The 23,058-nt window shown below is 39.9% G+C and overlaps 1 protein-coding gene across 2 annotated transcripts in view; it reads left to right on the top strand.

The window, feature by feature from the left end:
- PTCH1 (patched 1) overlaps nucleotides 1-22,720 on the top strand; it is a 74,984-nt gene extending 52,264 nt beyond the window's left edge. For both annotated transcript variants that reach the window (XM_034072756.1, XM_034072755.1), the window contains exons 16-24: nucleotides 2,992-3,134; nucleotides 5,161-5,344; nucleotides 6,812-7,092; nucleotides 8,618-8,755; nucleotides 11,724-11,866; nucleotides 14,800-14,899; nucleotides 16,067-16,321; nucleotides 17,398-17,926; nucleotides 19,556-22,720. In XM_034072756.1, the coding sequence (XP_033928647.1) occupies nucleotides 2,992-3,134; nucleotides 5,161-5,344; nucleotides 6,812-7,092; nucleotides 8,618-8,755; nucleotides 11,724-11,866; nucleotides 14,800-14,899; nucleotides 16,067-16,321; nucleotides 17,398-17,925 (1,772 nt within the window). In that variant the 3' untranslated portion in view covers nucleotide 17,926; nucleotides 19,556-22,720. The remainder of the gene's footprint in view (nucleotides 1-2,991; nucleotides 3,135-5,160; nucleotides 5,345-6,811; nucleotides 7,093-8,617; nucleotides 8,756-11,723; nucleotides 11,867-14,799; nucleotides 14,900-16,066; nucleotides 16,322-17,397; nucleotides 17,927-19,555) is intronic.
- Nucleotides 22,721-23,058: the final 338 nt, after the last annotated feature.

The following is a 23,058-nucleotide window of genomic DNA, read 5'->3' as shown; positions in this document are numbered from 1 at the left end:
ACTTGACTAGAGTGCTAGAGATTAATGGCTCAAGGTGGCCTTATGACATGCACGCATTTGTCTGGCAGAATGAGGGAAGAGACAGCATGTCAACAAAAGCTTTTTTTTTACCAAGAAGGTGCCTCTGGTCTTAGCCATGCATTTCTTCTCGTTTACTATTAGTGGTGTCTCTTCCACCTAATGCACTTCCTTTTTTCAGAGGTTTCCTTGTGTGCTGCTTTCTGATGTCATATCATGTTAGCATATTTTCTGTTACTGAAAACGCAACAGAACAAGAATTAACACTAATCATTCATTTAAACTGGAAATGTTAACATTATTTTTGTAAGTGACTGAATATAATCAGGAAGCTAGAATTCCCTGATGACTTGTAATTAGGCTTGTTTTTGCAAAGGGTAATCTTATCTGGTGTTTCATAGTGCCAGCTGTTCACATGAGTCAGTAGGAATTCCTTCCTCACACCCGTTCCTGCATCCCACATAATTTTGGAGGATTTCACTTTCTTCTGAAGCATTAAGCAAAAGTGACCACTGATATGAAAATATTCCATATAAATGTTTTTAAGATTCACTAAATTTTTATAACTTCTCTGCAACAGAGGTCAACAAGTTACTTTTGTAGTTCTGCAATCTAATTACTCTCATTTATACATTTAATTAATCCCATTTATAAAAGACTAAATGTCTTTTAAAATCATTTGTATGAACAGTTTATAATGTAAGTACTATTTAGTTTGAAAGTGCAACTCTGCTATTAATTTCAGTGTTATGGGAAATACTAATGCCTGAAATTCTGAAATTGTTTAGAAATTACACAGAACTGATTGTGGTTTCTTGGTATACTTTCCACAAGCTTTCAGTGTCAGCAAGGTCAGTAATTAAAACAGAGCATGAAGTGGTTAAGCCACTGAGGAATTAAGATATAACAGGGAGCAGGGTTTGAGTGATGACCAAACTTGCAAGGGCAGGGGAGGGAGGAGAATGTGAGAGAACTGAGTTTTCACCTGCTGCAGTAATCTTAAATGTACCTGCCCCTTTTTGACCTCCTCTGCAACCACAGATTTGTAATATCACATGCCAATGAATATGTTTCTTACTGTGGGTCTGTGGAGCACTCTGGGGTTGGATATTAGTCTGAAAGTTCTACTCCCCTGTACTGTCTGTCATGCCAATTTGTATGCTCTTCCTGCTAAAGGGAGCCATTTTTATTGTAAATCAAGCTGTTCTTTGGTGGTCTCCTTCTTTCCCACGTGCTTTTTGACAGCCTTCTCTTAACCTCTCAGACCTCTTTCACATGACTGGTACCATAGCACAAATGCTCTCACCTGGCCACTTACTGAGAGACTGACATAGAGCTGAACTTGGCACAGGAAGGATGGATTGCTGTTTTTGCATGTTCTAAGCAATGTTTACCCTGTCTGGGGACACCAGCAAACTGCTTTTTTTGAAGGAATCTTTGAAGTCCTTTGATGGTGCCAGAAAATGTGACAGCCAGTTGTCCTGCTCCTGGGCAGGTGCTGGAGGGCCGTGTGCAGAGGTGGGGCAGGCTCCTTTCATTGCTTGGTTCTCAGCCTGTTGTTGGCTTTATGTGTGGGTACGATTTGGCCAGACAGTATGGGAGGCAGTTTTCTAAGGGAGAGGGGATCAATTTGTACATAGGAGTGGGAACTGTGGCCTGGAGGCAGTGTCGGCTGAGTGCGTTTTCTCTTTCAGCGCTGTTATCTCTGTGCAGCTGTGGCTAACCTGTGCAATCTGTAATGACAGTTTTCATTACAGCTCCACAGCACAGCTGTGAGGTGGGTCGGCAATTTCCTCCATCAACATTCCCCAGCCTTTTTCTTCCCTTCCCTGGACATGCGGTTTGTCATCTGCTTGCACAGAACCTCCTTGTACTGGGCTGTGGCTTCCTGTACTAAATCTGATCCAAATTTGTGCTGTGAGGTATTCCCTCCCCCTTGAAGGGTGGCAAGGAGGAATATAACAGTTGAGAGTGAATAGGTGTTGGCTGTGATCTTTACATGTGCTGGCAGCAGATCCCACGACTTGTATTAGCTGCACAAGTTGAACAGATGGAACAAATTGACAAAATCGTGTTCACTCACGCTGTGCTCGAGGAGCAGCTGAGTTGCTGTTTGAAGTTGAAAGTTGGAGTGTGTTTTTTTTCCCCTTGTAGTGGAATTTCTGGTTATATTGTAGAAGCTATTGCCTCAGTGCTCTGCAGTAGCCCAGTCCAGTTAATGAGAGCGGTGTGTGTCCTCCTCTGTGATTCAGTGCACTCAGCCAGAGTTTTGGTGAGGCAGAGGGGAGTATGAAGTGTTTCCCCTTTAGATAACAGACTAAATGTTTCCCCTGTTTTAAAGCCCATGGTAGGCAGTGAAATTGGATCAGGGCTGAATTCAGCCCCTCTCTGTTCTGGCAGGTTAGGGCAAGGCTTCAGTTGTATTTTGAGGAGAGGATATATGAAAGAGGGGATAAATGCACATGTGTTTACGGAGTTTTGAGTGTGATGATTCCGGAATTGTTCACAAGGGGAACCGCTTTTTATTCTAGACAAGCTTGGGTCTTCTGCATATACCTCACCAACCAGAGCACCAAGTTGCTGTCAGAGGCTCTGAGAAGGAAGCAGGACAAGATCCCATCCCAGATCTCCTGTTTGCCTTAGCTGGAAGTTGTTTTACACCAGTGGACATAGCATCTGCAGCTTGCTAGCTCAGCCTTGCTGGCCTGTACAATATAGGAAGACTTGAGTCTTGTCCCTTGCACTTTCCTATTTCCCCTGCCTTTCTTTGCACAAAAGAGTGGACATGTAACTCATGCTTTATCTTCCCACAAACTGCTAGTGAATGAGGAGCACCAAATTTAGGAGGCAGCAGGTTGATAATTTACTTCCTGATTCAGCTATGGAAAAGAGTCATCCTACTGAAATTTGTTTCTAAAGAGTGGTTGCTTACCTGTTTGTTCTGTCTTCTACTTGCCTCCCTTAACTCTTCAGGACTTCAGGATGCATTTGACAGCGATTGGGAAAGTGGGAAGATCACTTACAACAATTACAAAAATGGATCTGATGATGCTGTTTTGGCTTACAAACTCCTGGTACAAACAGGCAACAGAGCAAAACCCATTGACATCAGCCAGGTATTGTATCAAACTCCATACTGGTTTACACAGGAATACACAAGTCAGCAGGAGTGGATAAAGATGCAAAGTGCATGTTATATTGTAGTCGCTTTATTCATTTTGATGAGTTAAATGCATGAGTTACACCTTACTGCATGGCCTTACTGACTCTGCTGAAGTCACTTGTTAGCTGCAATCTGGCCTGTGTTGTGAAGTGTTCAGAATCAGTGCTGGGAATGCCTGCCCTTGATTATTAGTGAATGGTGTGTGTTTGGAGCTGCTCCTGTGTCAGACACACTTGGTATCCGCTGAGATTGTGAAAAATATTTTGCTGCATCCGTAGGTAGACTGAGTCTGGTTGTGTGCCAGACAGAGCCAACATTAGCCTTGTTGCTCTAAGTGGCAATTGCTCCCGATCTGAATCAGATTGCCATATAGGGTTGACCTCTGCTCAGCTTTGTGCTGGAATTTTGCATCCAGCATTTACAACTATTTGGTTAGTTCCTACTGATTTACGCAAAACATAGCATTTAAAAAAGATGACAGTGGATGGGGACTGAAATTCTTGTACAGTCACCACTAGATTCAGCTATACTGCTGTAGAACTTAGAATGGCAGTTTGAGCTGCCTAAGTAAAGTATGTTTGAGGTTATCACATGCAGTTATCACACTGCATTTGCTATAGCTTTTGGTAGGTGGGAATATTTTAGGTTTGACTTCTTACAGTAAAACTAGGTTTCAAACCTCTAAGATGAAATCCTGCAGTAACGTAGCTTCTCCTCTTGTAGAGTTCTTATTGACTGTGATTTCAGGCAGAAAAATAGTCTTTCTAATGAGCTTCTTGGCAGATCTCCTTATTGTCTTTCTTTTTTTCCTGGCATTAAAGGTGAAAGATTTACAGAGTACATTGTTCAAAGTTGCTATGGTGTGTAAAACACACTGTTGTATAGCAACAAGCAACATGCTGTCAGGTCTGAATGAAACTTCAGCTATGAGTTAAGCAAAGAATGGGAGTTGACGAGAAAACCTTCATTGAGATTTTGTTTAGCAGAGTGTACCAGGTACACTGTGGAACAAATGTGATTGGACTGCAGCTGCTGATATAATTTCCTGTGCCTGGGAGGGAGAAAAGTGTGGTGCACCCACAGGGGCTGAGCGCTGTACTGTGCAGTTCCAGAGACAGCTTGAAGACATACAGTTGTTGCATATCCTGTGGACTAATTGAATCCAGATCCTTGGAATCCAGGTTTTTTTTTTTTTCCTTTTTTTTCAGCTGCTGTCACTGTTGTTTTTCATTTCATTAAAAAGACCTGAAACTGGAGCCAGGCCAGTATTTTAAACAAACAAAACAGAAAAACCCAGTAATACTTTTCACCCACAGAGTCCTCTGTCAGAGCTCTAGCTGTGCAGGATCTGGCTGCAGAACCCTAGAAGCATACCACTGCTGTTTACCCCACAGATACATTTGCCCACAGTGACCCAAATAACACAGGGCACTCGTCTGCTTTCTTGATGCTGGGCATTTTCTGAATACATAGGTCATAGGAGGCAAGTGTTAGAAAAATTTATACAGATGTTGTTTTATTTTTATAGCTCTCCTCCATTTACTGGGTGGCATTTCCTTCAGTGTTAACAACAGAGGTTAACTGCACACAGACGTGTATAGGGACTCTTGCCAGGTTTTCTTTCCCTGTCTTTAAATGTGTTTCTTGAAGTTGGTTGTTTTTCACTCTTGGCTGCAGGCATTCAGAATTTGGATTCAATTGGCTATCCTGGAACCATATGCTGATTTAGTGGTTATTGTAAATATTATATGAGTACTCATTTATAAATAACCACTTTCTACTGTCACTGTTGTACTTTTTTTTTTTCCATTGTCAAACAATAGTTTATAGATAAGTCACTTCGAGTGAATCTCCATACTCCTTTTCTCTTCCCTCTGATATGTGTGTTGCATCTCCAGGCCATTTGTTGAAAGCTTTATGGCAGGAGCCCTGAAAGCAAAACTCATTCTGAAAGGCTTCTAATTTTTTCCATTTTGCAGTTGACCAAACAGCGTCTGGTGGATGCAGACGGAATCATTAACCCAAACGCTTTCTACATCTACCTGACAGCCTGGGTTAGCAATGACCCTGTGGCTTATGCTGCCTCGCAAGCCAACATCCGGCCTCACCGCCCAGAGTGGGTCCATGACAAAGCAGACTATATGCCAGAAACAAGACTGAGAAGTAAGTAGCATTTCATCTTAATGTCTTACTGTTTATTATATAAACTGCAAGGAGTGCCCCCACTCCTTCCTTCGAGAGCCAGTAACTCTGTAGTGGTCTGGTGCTGCACCAGGGCTCAGAAGCAATATATTGTGTTACTCCGTAGCTTTAGGATACGTATGCACCACTGCAGATATGGCACCATTGCAGGGTTTTATCATGTTGAAAAATAGGATTTATAACAGTTTAAGCTCTAAAAATTTATAGTAAGCATTTCTCTCACCTGAGAGTTCTGTCTGTGAAAGAAACCTGGAGATTGAAAGAAATTCCTGTCTGTGTCATTCTGAAATTTTGTCACTGGGATTACATCATGTTTACCCTCAATTATTAATGCCTAAGGGGTTTTTACCAAGTTAGCTCATATGCAGACTTACCAACACTGATGTGATACCAGAGCTACTTAGGTAGGGGACTAGTCCCATTCTGTGCCAGTTTTCATTGCTATGCTTCAGCTTTCAACTTTCTGAGAGGATTGCTAGTTGGACACCAATGGGGAAGGGGAGAGGGCATGTAGGGGAGGACTGGTACACTTGGAAATGTGATTGGGTAGCTGTGATTCACAAACCCTAGGGCTTTGTGGCAGACCGCCAAGTCTTGTCTTAATGAAAATTTATAGTTGAGATTATAATAGGGCAAATAATGTTTAGCAAGTCAACTGAATGACCCTGCAGGGTCTGGAACACACAACGGCAGTAACAAAATGCTTGTGGAAGATTTTTCTTTTCCTTGTCGTACAGTAGACTTAGCACTATGCTCAAATAGAAGTATGGAGAATGTTGGTTGGTTATATTATTAAAAGATAAAAAGTTATCTGTTTCTTCAGTAAACCATTACTTTTATATTAGGATTTTTCCCCAGTCATTTGCATCAGTAACAGCACATGGATTTCTGAATCTGACTTTCAAAATATTCTCTGGAAATCTTAAAAGCCAACCAGCCTGTTCGAGCATAGTTTTTCTCTAGTTCTGTGTCAGTGAACCTCAGTTAATCCCAGGGAAATTACCTTTGAGTTCAAAGGAATTGCATAAAAGAAGAGTGTTTGGATAAAGTGTTTAAGATTATGTAACCATCTTATTTATATTGCAGTTAGGGATTTTCGGCAAAGTATTCAGTAAAAACCACTTTAGCACTGATGAGAATTAAATACATGTATTGAAATATATATGTTAAATTATACAGAATTGCTTGGGGACTTGGTGTAGAATGTGTTCATCCAATTGCACTGCATGATAAAATCTAGTAATCTTGTGTACTGCTTCAGTGTTTGATTTATGGATGATTTTTTAAAATGTCACTTGTTCCAAAGTAGTAAAGTTTAAATTCAACACTTTTAAGCATTTTGCCGCAGAGAACAAAGTGTTTTGTTAATCCTGTTCTCTGGGTACCTTCTTCCCAAGCACACATTTTAACACTGCTATCCTTCTCTAGTTCCAGCAGCTGAGCCCATAGAATATGCTCAGTTTCCTTTCTACCTCAACGGATTGCGTGAAACTTCTGACTTTGTGGAGGCTATTGAGAAAGTGAGAGCTATCTGTAATAACTACACCAGCCTGGGGATCGCGAGCTACCCAAATGGTTACCCATTTCTGTTTTGGGAGCAGTACATTGGGCTTCGTCATTGGCTCCTCTTATCAATCAGTGTGGTTTTGGCTTGCACATTTCTGGTGTGTGCCCTCTTCCTCCTAAACCCCTGGACAGCTGGGATCATTGTAAGTTTATTATAAGGGTCTTTGTTGAAGTCAGATTCCTTTCAGCATAGCTCTTGCTGTAGTCGGGAAGGTTTTGTTTATGTCTGGTCTTCTGGTGGAGTATGTATATTGCATCATTCATTATATATTTATTCAACTTAAGGGGGTAGGGTTCATGCTAAAGGTACAAACCTTAATAACCTTAATCCTTTGGCCACCTTTTTTTCAGCTTTGAAGGTTTCTTGGAAAAGTACATAAACTTTTGCCCTTGCTCAGATACATGCGAAATAAAGACACAGAGGGAAATTAAGAGCTTTATTAAATATTTAAAGTTATTTCTAATTATTCCTTCTCCCTTTTTATCAGACATAGTTATTTTTCAAGGCAGTTTCTTGAGACTAACTTGCCCGTAAATTTTCCACTAATTTCTGAATGCAGTCTTTCTGGAAAATCGGAAATGGTTAGGTTCTACAGTGTGCACTGTGGAAAGAGTGTGACTGAGCTATCGAGGAGAAAGAGCCATAAAATTATAAACTGTAGAGAATACTCCTCCATGCTTTCTGCTAGGCACCATAAGCCTCTCAGTAAACATTCAAGTTAAGTTGAATGATGATGTTCCTATGTTTAAATTCCATAAACTATCGTATGGTTTATAAAATGCCAGAAGTAGAAAAGCGTAAAACAGTTACTAGTTTTTGTAATGTATGTTTATACGACAGGTATGTTAAAAGGTAAATGTTTAGTCTAGAATATTTTTCATAGCAGTTAATCAAGCAATTTATGTTATTACTCTTGATTCATTAGCTTATAAAAATCATTTATTGTAGTGCATACTTTTTCCCTTGGAAAAGGCGTTTATTTTCAAAGTCCACCATTGCTTTTATGAGTATGCCTATCTTTTTTTCCCTGCTTGGCTTTAACAAATTTTAAAGTTGATTATACAGATTTCCTCCCCTCCCTTTTCCTCATTTTTTTACAAGGTAGATGAAAGAAAAATAAAAGCTTTCCCTTAGATTTAACTGTTCGCTTTGTCCATGTCAATCCCTCAAAGTATCTTAAAAGCTCAGAGCTCCTCTGTAACCTGAGACTCATCAGCTGATTATGGCATTCACTTTCTTCTGAGCTTTAAACGTACTTAGGATTCTGTCATCCTCACTTATATTTGCAGTTGTGCAAAAGAAATTTCAATACAGGTAGTTGAGAGTTACTTCTTCTGGAAGAATTGTCCAAGAAACAAGGTGAAAAATAGAAAATGTATGTATCTGTGATAAGGAAAAATAAATTGTTTTTCAAATCACTGGTAAATTGTGATCAATACAAAATTGATGCTTGGTCTGATAACTGCTTTTTAGGAGTATAATTTAGACTAGCAATTCTGCAAGTCATTGCCATTGAGCACAATGATACAAGGAAAAGCAGATGGTCTTCAGGAATATAGCATGGCTTTGAGGAGTATGTTTTGAAGTCACCATATTGTTCTGCAATATCTTTCTCTTAATTTGTCTGGAGTATAAGAAGTTACTAACAGCTGTTTGAAATCATCTAGGTGGTGGTGCTGGCTCTGATGACTGTGGAGCTGTTTGGCATGATGGGTCTAATTGGAATAAAGCTGAGTGCAGTTCCTGTGGTTATCCTGATTGCTTCTGTTGGCATTGGCGTGGAATTCACTGTTCATGTTGCATTGGTACGTAACATTAGCAGTGTTAGGATCAGAAATCCTTACTTACTCTCCTAAACCCTGATTCTCTGCAATAAATTGGTCTCAAGCTGTTTTGTGTGCCAATAAGTTTGTCTTGATAGAAGTAGTTGCTGAGTCAGTATCAGAGATAAAAGGGGATATATTACCTGTGATACCTATTTGTCTGAGTGATGCAAATATATAGACATAGCAAAGCTCTTAATGCACCTTACTGCAGACTCTCCTTGTCATTTTATGCAGCCTCCCTGTGCAGTGCTATGTGACTGTTCATTCTCTCTTGCATGTAGATTCTGTATCTTGTGGAAGAGAAGATTTTCAGTCACATATAGCGTCATTTGATCTCACTGGACCACTAAAATTTGAATGTATTTGGATTCATTTTCCCCTTGAAAAATCTGCACTTTCTTCTCAGAACGATCACGTATTAATAGGGCACAAGCATGCAGTCTGTAGGAAAATAGTTTTCCAATGTGATGAGGAGGAGCAGAGAGGAGAAAGAAGTATGCTTTATATGCAGACTTTCAACATTTTCAGGGTTAAGAGTCTGAATAGAGTGTGCACTTACTCACCCAGCTTACTCAACTTAATGTGCAAAAATGTGTAAAGATTACAGTGCTTGCAAGGGGGCAGATTTGGGTGTTCAAGATATGCAAACTCATCTTGCTTTATTTGGTGACAAAGAATAATGGGCTTTTTTTCTGTGTTCATATTTGACAATGCCAGCGCTGATCTTTCCAACATTTTGCACACTTAGCGTAAGTAATTTTCCTGTAAAGCTATTCTTATTGGTATCAGAATAATTTTAACAATATCATTGTCTTCATGGACTTGAATTTTATCATGTTACAAAGTAATAAAGAATGAGCAGTCTGTATAATTTCAGGTTGAGGTGCTTGTAGTCTGCTATAGTCTGTAGTATGTTAGTACTGTAGCAATCCAACAAGAAGTAAAGGGAGGGGGCTGGAAATTGGTGTTGAATGGGAATGCAGTAGGCCTTTTAGACTTAAAAGTAGGACTTGTAGACTGCTAAGAAGATCTGGTGGCAAAGGGGGGAGAACTAACAGGGATCTTAGCACACTGGAGATGGCCAGGTCCTAGGAACTTGTAGATGATGTACAAAGTTGGGGCATCTAAAGTGACAGGATGTAAAGAATAATTTTAATAAAAATTATAGGGGAAGTAGGGTAAGGTTAAAGAGGAGCAACTGTATCACTAAGGTGGTGACATCCTTTTTTTCCCCTCCTGCATGGGTAGTTAGGCTTTTTGAGGTAAACCTGTTTGCTAGGACCTGAAATAGTTTGGGAAGTGTCAGAAACTAGTAATGTACAAAAGGAAGAAATAAATGACGGTTTCTTAGAACTAAAGATTTAAAACAGGAAAACTGGAATAAAAAAAGGACAAAACAGTTGTTTCTGAATGGAATGGAAAGAAACTAAGGTAATTTACAGGACTTTATGTATATACATATATTAAAAAGTCGTCTATGGCTGAAGAGAAAATGCCAAGCACACTGAAAATTCCATTTTCTGAAAATTGCCATTTTTTCACATTGACTCTGAAGTCAAAACCTTTCAAACATAGCCTTTAAATAAAAGAATGTCTGGTAGACCTCCGATGATAGCAGCAGTACTGACCTTCACTGCACTTCCTGCATATAAGCAGTCAAACTAGTGTTTCATAAACAAAAAACGCAATGCTGGAACTGTTGATAAAAAGCTTCCTTGAACTTGTTTAAGAGTCATTCATGATCCACTTGTGGCTCAGTTCTCCATGATTGCCTCATCTTTTTAATTTTGCAAATAATTCTGACTCCATAGTAGACTCTTATATTATGCATTCTCTAATTACATACATACACATATGTTTATATACATAGTTAATATGTTTGTGAATCAGATCCCATAGCTCACATTCACGTGAGTCGTCTTATTGACAGCTGCCTTTACCCTGAATGGGATTCTTTATCTATTTATGTATATGGGAATGTACAATATCCTGGAGACATTGATATTTCACAGACCACTTTTAGTCCAATACATGGTTTGTCTACCTACAGAAGTGAGGATTGGAAATCTCACTCCACCTGTATGAATTTTTCAGTCTGCTTGTCCCACCAGATAAATTTTAATGTGTTGACTGATTTCCCCCTAGATTTGTCAGGGAAGTGAAAATAAGCTGCTAGGGAAGAGAGACTTAAATTCTTAGATCCAGAGGAAGATAGCTGCTGAAGCCGGTGTCTTAATAGGCAGTAGAGAATTGCCAAAGAGAGACCCCCTTAAAAATCACAGGAAGAAGATAAACCAGGTTCTTGTCTTCTTAAACCACTAAGTCATACACAGAGAAGACATTCATATGGAACAACAGCATTTGACTGTTCTAGATACAGCTTGTTCACTAAGGAGTTGAAGAGAGAAGGACTTTTCACTTAGTCATATTGTGGCTCAGGTGCTACCATGTTCAGCAGTATTCGTAAGACATTTTTATATGTGTAGTTCTGCTAGCTTTGAAGTAGTAGGAGTTGCAAAAACATTTATTTTCAGTGAAATAGAAGTGTTAAAGTCATGGAAGCCCTGGCCCCATGGGAGTGAAAGGAATAGCCCTGTAATTATGACACCTGAAGTGCTTTCACCATGAAATTAATTCTTGCAGGTGAAAATAAGAAAAACCTGGTAACAAAAGCCTGCTAATGCAAATAGGCATTGTTTCCAAAATTATTACTATGGTCTGACTCTGTAAACAGTGTTTACTCTGGTGGTGTGATTTCAGCAGCAGCAGCAGCTATGTGGTATGACTGCAGAACCAGGCCTTCTCTTGAAGGGTAGCTGGCTATAGAAATAGTTTCATAAACTGTGGTTTGAAGTAATTAACTGTTGAAGAAGTGTGCATGCTACGAAAAGGACTATAGGAAGCTGGCGTGCATCTGTCTAATGAAATGGATTTAATTGTTTTGCAGGCATTTTTAACTGCCATAGGAGACAGGAACCGCAGGGCTGTCCTTGCATTGGAACATATGTTCGCACCGGTGCTGGATGGGGCTGTGTCCACTCTGCTTGGAGTGTTAATGCTTGCAGGATCAGAGTTTGATTTTATTGTCAGGTAAAGCATTTGTGTGTGTCTTGACTTTCTTTTTAAATAAAAACAAGTATGCTTTTAATTTTTGGTCACTTCAGCGTATCTGTCATTTTATTACTATGCATGGTGTGTCAAGCATGCTTACATCATAGTCCTGCTTTCCCTCTGTTTTTATTAACTCCTTGTTACATGCTAGACGCGGTAGTGTTTCCATTGCTGGTATTAAAATCTGTTCCAGGAAAATCTGACACCCAGCATGAAAGAACACAGAAATGGCCCTCTTTAGCAACGTTTACTAATTCTGGGTTTGAGTTAGTTCAGAGTGTCTAGTATTGTTCAGTATTAACTGGGTTTGACCTTTAGCCTTTAGGCTAATCTCCCAGATTTCTTGTATGCACAACAGTTTGTGTGCAAAGGACATATGAACATACAAACATGCTGCAACTGTGCTGCAAGTGACTCTCTGTGGGCCTCCTTCTATCATTGTATGAGGTTTACAGCAATGTAGAACAGGGAGGGGGGAAAAACGCGCTGTTTGGGAGCTGGGGAACCATAAGTATGAGCACAGGGCTTCATATTAAAATTTCGTGAAGCAAGGCCTGAAGGCCCTTCTGTTTAGAACTACAGGCAGACTGTTTCTTATGAATTTAATTAAGAATGTGAATTCATCAAGTATGAGTGGAAAGCAAGTTTTTCATTCAGGGGAATTTGAGAACTGCAATGAAACAGATCCTATTCTATTCCAAACAACCTGTGGAGCTCTGCAAAAAGCTAATCTTAAAAGTAACACAGGTTCTTTGTGGCAAACTACTGCATAAAAAAAATAAATCCAGTCTCTAAAATGGAACTGGCAAAATAAAAATGCTCTGAAAGGTGACTTAACTGCTTAAGTACACGTAAGGTGGATAGATGACTAGGCTTCACTGACATCCATTTGACAACAAGGACAACAAAACATCAGAGACAGGAACTGAGAAGATGGTTGCTAAATCTCATCAGTTTTTTGTTTATGTATGAAAGAGATTTGAAGAAAGCAAGCAGTTTGCAGTTAGACCTCATGAAACCTATGCATTACTACTATACAGATATTGCATGTCCTGAAATAGAATTTATGTTTTTCCCCAAGTCAGTATTTTTAACTTTACTGGTACTGAAGAAACAAGGAGAATTATTCTTTTAGGACCTGATCTTGTAATGTTTGGAACACTTTGACATAGGTTACTTACAGATTTAACCTAAATATACAAGGGTACATTGTTGTGCTAATTTCCTACTTAACCTACCAGATTTTGGCAAGCATATTTTCTATCATAGCAAATGGAAGATTGTAGCAGCCCTTCACACCAAATTTGAATTGGGTGTTCTCTCAGTTTATAAAATGAGCCTTTCAACTTTTCAACTTCACATTATTTTACTTTTTTTGGCCATCAGTTTCTCATTTTCCAACACAATGTGACTTTAGTTTGCCTTGTTTAAAAAATAAAATAAAATAAACTATGGGAGCCTGATCATTGTTATAGTGGGTGAAGAAGATCCCAAACTTCCGGAAAGTGATAGATTAGTCCAACAATGTGGAAGATTAAATAAATTAACAGACATTGTATACACCAAGTGGTCAGAACTATAATCCTCCTGTTTATCCTAGTGCTAGATGGATGTGATGCAAATGTTTTTAATGCCTGTTGTTGATCTCTGTCCCGGTATAAAGTTCTCTTGGTTTATGTTAGTAGAGTAGGTTGGCTTGTTGATTTTTGCTAATGCAGATCAGAATGTTTACAATAGCAGGATATTTGTAGTTTTACAGGAGTCTGATACATTTGATCAGATGTAGAAATGGGGAGGCAGTAAAGTTTGTTGCCAACTAGACAGTGTAATCAGCAGACCCATTAGTAGCAAACTTGCTCTCTGTCCCTCTCCTTTGCCTTCTCCTCCCGGAATTTACCAAGACTGAGTCCTCAAAATCATTAGTTACAACACAGCCTTAAGTTTAGTCTGAGCCCCAGCTGTGCCAAATACCAACTAGCAAGGCTTTCGTTTTACTGACAGGTTTACCTTGGTATTCATGAAGGATCCCAGACCTTAGCCCTCAGTGGTGGGAAAGGACAACCACTTGTGCACTTTCCTCTTCTTCCATAGTACTTCAGCCTTTATGTTTGAATTGGCTGACGCAAAACAAGAGTATTCAGAGATGCTAAATTGTTCAACAAAAGATTAGCCTGCAATGCAGCTCTGCCATTGTGGAGTGCTCTTACTCAGTACAATGCTGAAGCTTACTATAGAATGGGCAGCGTTTTCTTTGCAGAAAGTGGGTTCCTGTGTTGTAAAAAGGTTCCAATTTGAGCTATTTGATAAAACTGGAACTCACAGAATTCTAGGCGGAAAGTTGTGATTAATGAACAGCAAGGGAAACCCTTACCTGATACACTGGAGATTTAATTAGAGATTCTGCTGTAAGATGCAGAAGCATTTCACAGTGGATTAGCTGCTGGGAGAAGAGGGCTTCTTTTCCTTCTAGGCTAAATTGTTTGAATTCTACACCCTTCACTTCATTTGTTTGCTTCTGCTGGGTTTTCACTAATGGGGGCCCCATTGCATTGTATTTGTGCTTTCAATCCATTCAGCTATTCCCTGCACATTCCATATTTTGTGTTTGTGTAACACTTTCATAAATAACATTACATGCTTCAGATTCTGGGAAATTAACAAATGTAATTTTTTTTCTTTCCTTTATCAACTAATACTTTGAGTTGTGGAATGTAGCTTCTCTAATTCAAAAGGTAAAAAAGTCTATCTCTCTATATAGAAAGTGATATAATTATTTCGTGCAATGTTAGTAACATTTAGATTTAATGTAGTATATGTATTGTTTTAATGGATGTAGGAGTAATTTTTAATCCCTTTTTTCTAACAATATCTGTGGCTATTCTCTCCCCCAAAACCCTTAAACCCTACTTCAGGTATTTCTTTGCTGTTTTGGCAATCTTAACTATTCTGGGAGTTCTTAATGGATTGGTGCTGCTTCCTGTTCTTCTCTCGTTCTTTGGACCGTACCCTGAGGTCAGTAAAATTAATGGCAAACAGAAGAAATAGTATTATGTTTGCATCCCTGCCCTCCCAGATCACACTCCCCTCTGCCCCCCCCCCCCCCCCCCCCGTTAGAAACTCTTTACTTTTAAATTATCTTGGAATTTTTTTTATTTGTTTGTTGGTTTTTAGTTTGCAAGTTTCTTGCTCTAGTTGTTGTGGAGGTTTTTTTAATCTTTATCAAAAGTGTTGTTACGTAGTTGATACTCCTCTATGGTTTTAAATAAGTATTGCTTTAGAGGCTGCAATCAGCAAACTTGATGCAAATGTAGGATTATTTATGCTTTTAAAAGCATAATGTGGTATGTGGACTAGTTAGTAAAATAGGGATTTTCCCCAACATTTTGCAAATGACTGTTCTTTTTGCACACACACCTTCTTTCCTACCTCACTGCCTCTGCTGCTTTCCTCAAAATGTTTAACTGAGCAGACCACCAGGAAGGCATGTGTGGACCAACATAGAGCAATGGTGGTCCACAGACCACACCTTGATAGCCAAGACTGGTCTGCCAGAAGGTCCCTCCTGTCCTGTTGCCCCTCCTTGCGGTATGCTTTTGGCTCAAGCAACATTCTTCATGGGTAGAAGCCTTCACTTAGATATTGATGACTTTACAGTATAAAGCTCAAGTCCAGACAGAAATCATTCATAGATGCCAAATTTATATTTGGGTGTTGACTGTTCATTACTTGCTCTACACAATTCTATACCTGCTTTACAATTATTGCATTACATCGGGCAGGCTTTATCACATTATGTCTATATGTGTATGTGTGTGTACAAGAGTAAAACATAAGATGTGTGTACAGCACTAGTAATATTTTAGAAGTATTTGTTTGTTTAGTATTAATAAAACATACTATACATACACATTTGAGGTGATTTTATGAAATCACTGTTATTGCATGCGTAAGTGGGAGGGAAGTCCACTTACTACTTTTGTACATGCAAGTGCATGCACGCACACACATTACGTGCACTTCCTGAGACAGATACCCAGAAGAATGGGTTTTTTGGGATAAACGTCCATCAGAAAACTGGTGCTAGGGTTCTCATGGCATGAGAGGGTGAATTTGTGTCAAGTACTAGTGATTAAAAGGCTAATGCTAACTGAAGGTTACTGAATATATTGTCATTATCAGGTTTCTCCAACCAATGGACAAACCAGGTTGCCTACACCGTCTCCTGAGCCAGCCCCCAGCATCGTGAGGTTTGCTCTGCCACCTGCGCACACACACAATGGGTCAGATTCCTCTGATTCAGAGTACAGCTCTCAAACCACAGTGTCTGGCATCAGTGAAGAGCTTCATCAGTACGAGGCCACCCAAGGCCGTGACGCACCAGTCCATCAAGTAATAGTGGAAGCCACTGAGAATCCTGTCTTTGCAAGATCCAGTGTAAGCATATTGACTGGCAGGAGGGCAAGGAGAGTGTTTGAGGGTTATTTACACCTATTTATTTCTGTGGGAAGCTCTTTCATATTTCTGCTGGTTATGCTTTGTGACTTTGTGCCAAAAGCTATAAGCAGGGACTACAGGGTCCCCTCCTTTATGATCAAGTTAGGGGTAAAGTGGTGGTATGAAAGCAGAGGTCTTTGGCATGTGTAATTGCGGTTACATCATATTAGCACCAGCCACAAGAGAGAGCTCTCAATCTGTTTGATTACTGATTTCAGAGAGAGAACAGGAGAGATTAAAAGATCCAGACCTCTTGCACATAGCTGCTTGTGGATCACCATCTCCTCTGCCAGCACATTTTGGGGGAAAAAGATTGATAGAGCCAGAAGAAAACAGTTTCAGGGTTGTACCAAACCTCAAGCCTGTTGCATCTTGCTGCTGGGTTGCCATAATTGCATTTTCAAAGGAAAGTGAAAAAGCTCTGTCTCCTACCCCTGCTGATGCTGCATGCTGAGCTGCAATGCGGATCTGGTTTTGTTCAGCAGAGGCCTAGAAATAGGTACAAGCACAGCCACATTTGAAGTTGGTCACGGTTTATTGACTGATGTGGCCGCTGCGCTTCACGCTTTTTATGGAAATCAGAAAACAGATTCCTACAGCCTATACAAACTACCCTACTAACATCCTGTGTGTGTACCCTCCCTGGAATAGAGCCTTTTCCAAATGCCTGCAATTCTTCTTGTTGAACGAGTTAAGATGAAGTGCTTGTCACTGATCCCTTTGAAAAGATGGGCTAATATGTAGGAAGCTTACACCAATGTTTTCAGCTGTCATCCTATGTTTTTCTGAAGGTATGCTTTCCAGGTTTTAATAACTTCAGACAAACACTATCTAGAAAATCAACAGTTACCAGACTCTAGAACATTTCCTTTGTAGAGTTTGATCCATGTCAGCTTTTTTGTAATTGTTAGAGCCAGGGTGGCATTATTACAATTGTTCCCAGCATAAAACACAAGTGAGTGTGGTATTTGTTTGCCTTGCTTTGCCAAAGACATAACAGCGCATCACTCTTTCAGGTGGTTCAGCCAGAAGCACAGCATCAGTCAAGTCCCAGATCGCAGTCGAATGCAGAGCCTGGCACACAGCAGACATGGCGTCAGGGCAGACAAGCCAAACGGGAAGCGAGGGAGGGGCAGCGACCACCTCCCTATCGCCCTCGCAGGGATGCGTTTGAAATCTCTACTGAAGGGCATTCAGGACCCAGCAACAGGGATCGCTTGGGCCACAAGACTCGTTCTCATAATGTAAGAAGTCCGACGTTCAGCACCCTGGGTGCCGCAGGACCAGCGTACTGCCAGCCTATCACTACTGTAACTGCCTCAGCTTCAGTGACTGTTGCTGTCCACCCTGCGGTACACAGCCACAGCTCTCGGGGAGGGAGCTTTCCGTCCTATGAGGGATACCATGAAGCTGACCATGGGCCATTTGAGGACCCCCATGTGCCTTTGAATGTGCGATGTGAAAGAAGAAATTCTAAAGTAGAAGTTATAGAACTGCAAGATGTTGAATGTGAGGAAAGGACACCCACCAACAGCTCACAGTAAGGTAGGTACGCCTCCTGTAGCTACAAAATCTGCCTGTGTTGTACAATGGTGTGATCAAAAGAAAGGCAAAAGATAAAATTCTCTGAGGTACCTGTTCCTCAAGTAGGCTTACTTACTGGTTGCTGATCATCTTAAATCTGCTAACTATGAATATAGTACATTTTGCACTAGAAATCAGATTGGATAAGATAGTACTTGCCAACACTGGGCAGTTTTAGTGGGTTCAGACATTAACTGCTTCCAAGAGCCTTGCAAAGTGGGTAAGTACTGCAGTCCCAGCTTACTGGGTGAGGAGAATGAAGAAGAGATCATGAGCAGCATACCTAAAGCTGTGCAACTGCATTTACTGTTGATAGGTCTTGTCTTCTCATCCTGAATCAAGCACGTTCTGAAACGTCACACAGAATGACATTGCTTAGGAGAGCGTGACATTGCCAGCTGCTTCGAGGGTTGTCCTTCTCTTGAATAAAACTCTGTGAAAGAATTTGAAGTCTGAGCACTGAGGCCCTCTGAGAGATGGGCTAAGTGAGAGGTGGGAAGGCCCCACCATGCCTAGTGCACTGCTGTGTGCAGGGGGACATGTGGAGACCCTGGGGAAGTCCTTGGGTTCCCTTGGGTTAGCTGCAGTGGCTGTGGCAGATTTGCATAGAGCAGGGCCAACTTAGCACGGCATTTAAGATGTTCCTCTGAAACAACAGATACACCCAAGAACTTGTGAGACGTGATACATAAATTGTGGCCTGTCTTTAGGCTGGCAACAGCAGATTACAGTGCTGTTTAGAACAGACAGGATACTTTAGCAGATGTTTGGGGAAGAATAAAGCTGTTCATGTTCTTAAATATTTTCCACTAATTTTATAGGGAATATTTTGAAGGGGAGAAACTAATTGAGCTTTTGCACTGAGTGGTTTCTGGGGCTTGTGCCTGAAAAGCCATTTCTCACCAATTTAACCTCGTTTTTCTCTTCAGGGATAAAGTGTTACAATAGGTACTTGGCTCTGGACCCCTGTTTTCTTTCTTTGCTTTTCAGAGCTTTTCAGTGACAGACACTAGTTTGACCAGACCAAACCATTTTATTTGAGTTGTTGAACTATTTTGCATGTATGCATGTACACACACACACATGGAGAGTTTTGATGGAAAATTTTTGATGACTTAATCAAAACATCACCCTCTGATTTATGAAACGTCTCTCCAAACATCCCAAAGTGCAAATAGGCATGAATGCCTTTAGCCTTGCAGTCTAGAAATGTGGCAAGTAACAGTATCCACAGAATAAGAAAATACTTGGGCTCAGCTTTTTCAAGCTCAACTGCATGGTGGTGTGAGATTCTTAAGTGTGCACTATACTCAGTGTAGCATATTCCTCCTTGAAGCATTTACTGATTCTGACTTTGTTGCAGGTATCTGGAGCTGGGAACTCAGAAATTAAAGCATCTGCATTTTTTTAATTAGCCCGATTATTTCTTTACTGGGAAATTCATGACTGGTATGAAAGCAGAGCCCAGGTTTCCTGACCACTAACTGTAACCACAAGAATCAGGAAATGAATTTTGGATTTAACTTGATTTGTTTGTTTTTCGTGAACTTTAATGAATATTTGCTTTTCTTTTCTCTTTATTTGTAAAAGGTAATAACTGAAGCAAAGAAGAGGCCAAAGATAGAAAACTCTATTTCCAGAACTGCTTGAATTGGAGAACTGCTTGAAGTTGTAGAAAAGGACATGCTGCATCAGGACAACAGTTCACTGTTACTGTAACCTATTGTATTATTTTGTTAAATATTTCTTTAAGTATTTAAAAGATGTACACATATGTAATATACAAAAGAACAATGTAAAGTAGTATAGTCTGGAGTCATTTGCCTCTGGGCAATAGAATGGGGACAATATTGTGTGCGCTTTGTACTTTTTGTACATTGATCTCTGTGCCACAACTAAGCTTAATCTAGTTCTAAATTCCAGCATAAGTTGCTGCTGCTTAAATATTTTATAATTTACGTGTATAACTCTATGCAAATATTGCTTATGTGATAGGTTTGTTTTAAGGTACATGTCTCTTTAAAGTATTTTAAGTTTGCATATCACAACCCTGTGGTAGGACGAGATGTTACTGCTAACTTTCAAACACGCCATGCGTGATAATTTTTAAAATAAGCAGATATGAAGAAAAGCAAGTTAATCTGGGAGGCTTAAATAGATTTAGCTATGTGCAGGTTCTGTTTTGCTGTGTGTATCCATGTGTGCATCTGGAAGTTTGCATGCTTTTGTGTGTATGTTCCTGGTGTACTGTAGTTTCTGTTTTACTGTATGGCAACACTTAGTGGGCTTAGCAACCCACTGATGCTGATGTAAGTCTGGCTTTCCCTGTTAGCAGACGATAGTGAAAATCATGTTCGTGTTTATGAGCATGCACCATAGACTGCCATCATGCAAGGCCCAACTGAAAAGAAAGAAAAAGAAAGAAGACAGGGAGTCAAGATTGGGGTTGTGGTTCAATTTTCCACACTCTTAATGACTTGGTTCACATGGCTTTGGTCAAGTCACTTAACTGCCCTGTGCCTCAGTTTCTCATTCTGTAAAATGGGTGTAATTACATGTACCTACCTCCCAGGAATGTTGTGAGACTTAGTTACTGTTCCTGTAGTGCTTTGATTTTTCTTCTTTTCCTTTAATTTTTCTTTGCAAAAGGTGCCAGGTAAGTGCAAACACTATAACCATTCTTGTTCCACTTCCAAAGGTGCTGGATATTGAGAAATGCTGGTTATAGAATTTCAGTGAGCATATGCCTTATTTTTATATCAATACTATTAACTTTGCTTGGCATTAGAAGTTGGATAATTGAGTTGTTTGGAGGTGAGAAACAGCTCAGCTGTGTCCTTCCAGCACTGGAAACAGTACTGTTGGTCACCTTACTTTCATGGCAGGAAGGAAGTTAATAGTAAGTGATAAAAAGTAAATAGAAGGATAAAAAAAATAATCTATTTTCACTTTATAAATATAAATGGCTTTCTGGATGAGCCCAGGACTGTAATGACACGAAAGGCCTGGGATGTTCTTTTCTCTATAGTTTGTGTTTTCCCATGCTGCAGTGGCACTTTCAATTAAAACAGCTAAACTGGGATCTCATTGCGAAACTAATTTAGCTTTTTGCATTATTTTTTTTTAACTAAAAGGGGATAGCTGCAGGTGAAGGGTCTGTAAAAAACACCACACTCTGTATTCCAGCTGGAAACCTTACGAATGGAGAACCTTAATTTAAAAACTAATAGAAGTTTTCATTATCTCTGACTTCCTCTTTCTTCATCTTTGTTCTGCCCTTCTCCAGGCTGTTTTTAAAGCAGGTAGATGTTCAGTTACGTATTCAGAGCCAAACAAACACAACCAATATTCTGTTCCTAACCACAGCAGTGCTGGGGCTTTTGAGTACAATGCCTGAACAGCAGTGGCCAATTCTTTAATAGGAAAGTGTTTTTCTCCAGTGGCTTCAGGGAGTCTATCTTTGCCCACAGACCTTGCCAGCATAACAAATGGGGATAATTAGAATGCACAAATTTCCATGCCTTTTTTTTTGCTCACTTGAAAACACTTTGATATGAGGCACTTGTTTACAGATCTCCAATGTGAACGCTCGAAGAGCAGGTGGCGAGAGCCTGGTGTCATTCCCGTGATACATAAGCTACTGTTTCAATGCACACTAAGGGTTAATGTCACAACTGCCTATTGGTCCGGTTCACTGTCTAACCTGGAAACTCTGAATGACAAAAAGATGAGGGGCCCCCATTTAGCACTAGCAGCATAGTGACCTCAGATCGTACACACTCTGCCACAAAACTGTATGATGCTAATTGGAAGCTGCCTTTAACCACCAAGCACCTGCAGGGCTCCCACTGACACCTCCACCACACCAGGGCTGCCTCGCTTACTCCTCTTCCTCAGAAGGGAAGGGGGCCAGGGCAAGCGTAGTGTCTCCTCCCTGCCCCTGCCCAAGTCCTGTGTGCTGGTGTGTGGGTGAGCTGTCTGCTGCTTCTCCATAGTCACATTGGGAAGGGGAGAACTCAGTGGCTGGCAACATTTGTTTTATTTTGTAATTTTTTTTAATCATGGGTGATATTTATATTTTTGTATCATAAGAATGTTTTCTTACAGTATTTGTCATGCCAGTTTATAACAAACAAGATGCAGGGATTTTATTTCTATTGGAAAACACTATTGCAGTTATGTTGTTACTGTTTAATGGATTTTTATTTGTATAGAGTGCTTACTAATGTTAAATAGGAAAGAGTATATAACATTTACATTAAAGACTTGTCGTAGCTCTTTGTGTAAGGAGTTAAAAGGAAAAAATATCCGAACTGGGTCTCATTGCCTGCCTGTTTTGGTAGGAGTGGGTTTGTGTCATTTCAGTTACAAAGATAAAATTATGCCATATAATTTATTTATATGAAAATTTATTTTTGTAGTGTACATAGTAGTCATCAAGTCTTTTGACAGAAGTATATTTTTAAAGAGTTTATATGTAATGATGATACCATTATGTTTTGGAACACTGCTGAGATACAATTATGGTGCACACTTTTCCTTGTAACCCCCCTGGCAGAAAAGAAAGTGTTTAACAGTGTTAAGAGAGAAAGAGAGTGTGAATAATCATACAATTTTGAACTGTGTTTTAGTTACCGTTTGTGATCTAGTGTGGTTCTCATTTTAAACGTTGAATGGAAATTGTACAAACTCTCTAAATATTAATGTTCAAACACTGATAGAAATTCTAACATGAATAAAAAAAAATATAACTTACTGGTTGATTTGGTTGTTTATAGAATGCTTATGTATTGCTGGTCAGCTGTGCAGGGATGGGCATGTAGTCATTCTGATGAGGAGCATGAATTTGGGGTGTTCTAGTATTGAACATTTTGGGAGATCCAGATTTGCCAATTTTGCAGCAGGATCCAGTGTCTAACATGCTGGGGCTTCTCTGTTGATTCCGTTATCCATGTTATGTCTTGGAGAATAGGATTGCCTTTCATTCTTACTCTCAGTGAACCATTCTGTGTATGCTTTGAACCTGTGGGCGAAGCAGTTTATGTACAGGTTATTTCTTCTTAGAAGCAGGAGGACATTCTTTGCCTTTTTTC

This window comes from Melopsittacus undulatus, chromosome Z, assembly GCF_012275295.1.
Source record: "Melopsittacus undulatus isolate bMelUnd1 chromosome Z, bMelUnd1.mat.Z, whole genome shotgun sequence".
In the NCBI taxonomy this organism is placed as follows: domain Eukaryota; kingdom Metazoa; phylum Chordata; class Aves; order Psittaciformes; family Psittaculidae; genus Melopsittacus; species Melopsittacus undulatus.
Note: the sequence above shows the minus strand (reverse complement) of the source record. Positions and strands in the feature narration are given on the sequence as shown.